The following is a 5,300-nucleotide window of genomic DNA, read 5'->3' as shown; positions in this document are numbered from 1 at the left end:
CCATTCATGTTCTAACAAACCAACCACTACGATAAGTTCTATCTAAACCAGAAGCTTCTAGAAGATTGTTAAAGTGGGCTATCGAACTCGGACAATTCGGGATCACATACCACCCGAGAATGACCATCAAGGGATAGGCCCTGTCGGACTTCATTGTTGAGTGTACTTGAGTATCTAACGATGAAGTTGTAACCCCAGCACGCGAACTATGGCAACTTTACGTCGACGGATCCTCCAACGAACATGGATCGAGGGCATGCATTATACTGATCACCCAACAATGATCGAGGGCAGGCTCCTGGCATAAAAATGGCTGCGTACCTAGAGAAAGCTAATGTTGCGCTCAAACAGTTCGAATTCTACACTATAGAATAAGTTCCTTGAGAACAAAATTCGAATACAGACGCCTTGGCCAGGCTCGCCACTACCATTGAGGCCGATACATTGAACGTGCTCCCGGTAGAATTTCTGTCGACCCTCAGTATCAACAAGCCTGACGAAGAAGATGTATGCATGATCGATTCTCAACCTACCTGGATGACCCCAATAATCGATTACCTCGAAACCGGGATTCTCCCAACATAATGGAATAAGGCTCAGAAACTGATGTATTAGATTTTGAGGTACACTATTATGGATGGAAGGCTGTATCGAAGAGGGTATTCTATGTCGTTACTCCGATGTGTAACTCCGCCTGAGGCAAAGAAAATTCTGGAAGAAATTCATGAAGGATTTTGTGGAGATCACACTAGGGGCATAGTCTATCTAAAAAGGTGAAAAGACAAGGATATTTCTGGCCCACGGTCAAGGCGGATGTGTTCGAATATGTCAAAAGATGTGATAAGTGCCAGCGCTTCGCCTCAATTCCGTGAGCTCCGCCTACTGAGCTCACCATGTTGACCTCCCCATGGCCATTCGCTGTGTGGGGAATCAACCTTATAAGTTTGCTACCAACAGGCAAAGGTGGAGTGAAGTACGCTGTGGTCGCGGTTGATTATTTCACAAAATGGATCGAGGTCGAACCCCTGGCCACTATTACCTTGATTTTTTTTTTAGACTTTGTGGTCAAGAATATCATGTGCCAATATGGGATGCCCAGGAAGATAGTGTCGGACAATGGTACCCAGTTCAAGAGTGACCTGTTTACCCATTTCTGCGAGAAGAATAGGATAATACAAAGCTTCTCCTCAGTTGCTCATCCCCAATCAAATTTCCAGGTCGAAGCAGTTAACAAAACCCTAAAAAGCTCCATAAAGAAAAGGTTGGAGGAGGCTAAGGGAAGGTGGCCCGAGGAGTTACCTTAGGTTTTGCGGGCTTATCGAACCACAACTCGAGCTTCAATGGGGCATACTCCTTTCTCCCTAGCATATGGATGCGAGGCCATGTTTCCAATTGAAGTCAAAATACCTACAATAGGGAGTCATGCGTACAATCAGGCCTCGAACCAATCCCAGCTCAAAGAAAGTCTAGACCTCATTGAAGAAAGACGAGATGAAGCTCAATTGAAAAATGTTGCATACTAGCAACAAGCTACTAGGTATTTCAACAAGAGGGTTCAAGATAGAAAATTCGGATTGGAAGACCTGGTTCTACGACGTGTGTTTCTAGCTACATGAGACCCGTCTACTGGTGTACTCGGACCTAACTGGGAAGGACCTTACCAGATCGAGTCTATCATCCGGCTTGGGGTGTATAAATTGGCAAGATTGAATGGAGAATTGGTACCGTGAGCTTGGAATGGTGAACATTTACGACCTTATTATCAATAATGTAGGAGGGGTGTTTTATTGTAACCAAGCTTGTTTTCAGACATTTGATAATAAAAATGTTAAATTTTGTTCCAAAGATGTTTTCTTTATTATAGGTTGTATTTTTTGCAAACTTTCTTAGTCAATAACCTATGGTCACACTCATAGGATATTAAGGGGGCATCAGTGGTATACAATAATACCATAAGTTTGAAAAAATAAATAACATAGAATAACAATGTCTGGATCATTAACCCGGCATAAAAGTGTTAAGTATACACGTGAATTAGCAAAAATGTCTGGATATAACCAGATTTGCGAGCTAAGATGGTCTGTACATGACCAGATTATCAAGAGTGTATACGCGAGCTAAAGCTATCTGGATATAACCAGATTCGCGAGTTAAGATTGTATGGACATAACCAGACTATAAAAATTATAAGTGTATGGATTAATAACCAAACACGCGAGCTAAAGCTATCTGGATATAACCAGATTTGTGAGCTAAGATTGCCTGGATATAACTAGACTCGCGAGCTAAGCTAGTCTGGTCATAACCAGACTATAAAAATTACAAGTTTATGGATTAATAACTAAACACGTGAGCTAAAGCTATCTAGATATAACTAGATTCACGAGCTAAGATAGTCTAGTCATAACCAGACTATAAAATTTAAAGTGTAAGGATTAATAACCTAGCACGCAAGCTAAATAAGTTTGGAACAAACCAGCTAAAACTAATCGACAGAAAGTTGGAATGTAAATAAACATACTTCGAATTAAGTCGAGTCCGAGGCTAGGGCTGAGCATAAAATCTGAAAAACCGAAAAAACTGGATAAACCGACCATCCGAACACCGAAAAAACCGAAACCGATTAAACCGAACACCGAAAAAACCGCCACTGTTCGGTCGGTTTGGAACCGACCGAACGGAACCGAAACCGACCGAGCACTATTATATATAATAATATAATATTATATAATTATTAATTAAAAATAAATAAAATATGATATGTTTTTTTATTTACTAGGGCATCTCTTCTCTCGGTTTCTCTATCTCTATCATCGCATATTCTCAGCTCAGCCCCTACGGTGTCGCGGTGATCCTTCCTCTTTGTCTCCTCCCTTCGGCGACTTCCCAAACGAACGGAACGGAACAGCCAGCCTCTTCCTCTCTGTCTCTCTCATCATCTCCTCCTCTTCCTCTCTGTTTCGCTTATCCCTCTACCCAAACGAAACGAACGGAACAGACCGACACCTAGCAAACGCGACTCGACGGCAGCACTGCCCAGCCCACTCTGGCGACTGCTTCACGGACACAATGCCTTCCCACTTCGGCGACTGCTTCACGGACACAGTGCCTTCCCACTCCGGCGACTGCTTCACTCATGGACACAGTGACTCGAGGTATGAGATTGAGACATATATATATATATCATTATGGATATATATTGGAAAACACTATTAATTAACAGTTTTATATGCTCTTCTTAAATATATTCACATCTCAATTGTGTTAAAGGACCAGATTTAAATAATCGATATATGTCTAATTTCAGATTTAAATATATTCACATCATCCAATCAGTTTTGGTGCCTTTGCCAGCACTTCCTCGATAGTACACCAAAGTCTTTTTCAATCCAATAGTAGAGTAGTTTTTACTACTAAAACTATTGATTTCTCCATTAGAATTATATACTGGCTTGTCAATCCCAATGGCCTTCCAAAATCCAGACCCCGTCACTCGATTTGGTCTTATACTGTTCTTGTATTTTCTCCCTCTTTTGCAGAAGAAGTACCACTCTTTTTCTCCAGCAGTACACGATCCCTCTGCATATGTATGTGTAATCATATATAATAAGTCTTCATACATATACATATATATACATATAAAGGTTTTCATGCATGTCAGTACACTTTTACATTATATATATATGTATGTATGTATTAATTTAATTTTGATTTAATCAATAGAGCAGACAATCCCCCAAGGAAGAAAAAAAACAAAAATGAATTTTATTCAAAATTTTTTTATTAAAACATAAAACAATAAAAGCATAAAAATGGAAGGGAATTGGTATATAGATTTTGAATGTAGTCCTGTTCTGGAACAGTGTAATATATGTCTAATTTCTTCAGTATACGGTTGTGTATATATAATAATTAGGTGTAGTTAAATTTTTTTATTCCATATGGATTTATCTTTGTCAATGATACACAATTGTAGTAAAATAAATAGTTGCGAATCTACTATTCACTTTCATGGCTGAACTATTCTGTTTGAAATTTAAAAATGATGCTTTTATTATGGAAAACTGAAAAAAGAGAACGTCTTGGAACACAAGTATGAACTTTGTTGAGCAATTTTAGAATGATTCTTATCTTGTTGCATTCGCATGGAGGAGTTGATTTAGTTTGATAATGCAAGTCATTTAAAAAAAAAAAAGACACACAGCACATACTCATAGTGTATCTTAATCTTACAACTTGAATATTAATTAATTAGACTATACTAGCATCTATCTAGTACATGTTGACTCCAATGCCCACCATTATTCATACTATGCAAAAGGTGTTTCCAATATGATAATTTTTCTTTAGAGTAATTAAATTAATAATATGATAAGTGTTGTTAGAAGTATTTATATTTATATTGACTAGATAATGATCATAATCATCATGTCTTGTTATTATGTTTCATATTATGTTTTATATTTGTTGCTGAAATTGTGTTTATAAATATGTAAATAGATCGTTAATATGGATAACGAGGAAAATTTAGAAGGGATGATGGGGGAGTGGTTGGAGTATGCTGAAACTAATTTGTCAAGTTCTGATGGAGAAGAACAAGCGAAGGAAAGGAAAAAAGAGAACGTACGAAAGAAGAGGAATGATCAACAAAATCAAGATAAGGAAAAAGACAAAGAGACCGAGAAAGAGGATAATGAAAAAGAAAAGGAGAAAGAGGTTGAACGACCAGAAAAGAAGCAAAGGGTTGGAAAGAAAACATCGAGTGTGTGGGATCATTACACTATGTTGCCTGATTGTGATCCTAAGAAGCCAAGAGCTGCTTGCAATTATTGTGGCACCGATTATGCGACTGATACAAAGTTGAATGGGACTAGCACACTATGGGCACATGTGGAGAGAAAATGTAAGAAGTGTCCTTTCAGTGACTGGGTTGAGCAAAGTAAGAAGCAATAATCAACTATGGATATATTTACTAAAAAGACAACAACCTGCAATGAAGAAGAAGTTGCTTCAAGTGGGCTGCCGCTAAGGTTTAATCAAAATGCTGTTAGGAAAGTGATCGCCGAATATATCATTATGGATGAGTTATCCTTTAGGCACGTGGACAGAAAAGGATTTCAAAAGCTCATTAAACATTTCTTTCCCACATTTCAGTTCCCATCAAGATTGACTGTTGTAGGAGATATTTACAATGCGTTTCTAGATCAGAAGAAAGAGTTGAAATCGATTTTGGTGAAGCACAGAGTGTCGTTGACCACCGATTGTTGGACATCAATCCAAAATATTATTTATTTGTGTTT

General features: G+C 38.2%; 1 protein-coding gene across 1 annotated transcript; it reads left to right on the top strand.

The window, feature by feature from the left end:
• The first annotated feature begins 4,509 nt into the window (after positions 1-4,509).
• LOC133791870 (pre-mRNA-processing protein 40A-like) lies at positions 4,510-4,953 on the top strand. Its single transcript, XM_062229778.1, has one exon. The coding sequence runs from the start codon at positions 4,510-4,512 to the stop codon at positions 4,951-4,953; it is 444 nt and encodes a 147-aa protein (XP_062085762.1).
• Positions 4,954-5,300: the final 347 nt, after the last annotated feature.

The sequence above is a fragment of the Humulus lupulus genome, chromosome 7, assembly GCF_963169125.1.
Source record: "Humulus lupulus chromosome 7, drHumLupu1.1, whole genome shotgun sequence".
NCBI lineage: Eukaryota > Viridiplantae > Streptophyta > Magnoliopsida > Rosales > Cannabaceae > Humulus > Humulus lupulus.
This window is presented reverse-complemented; position numbering and strand designations above follow the sequence as displayed.

What these genes read in the sequence shown, in the direction of transcription:
- LOC133791870 (XM_062229778.1), top strand. Translation starts at nt 4,510, where the DNA reads ATGGATAACGAGGAAAATTTAGAAGGGATGATGGGGGAGTGGTTGGAG.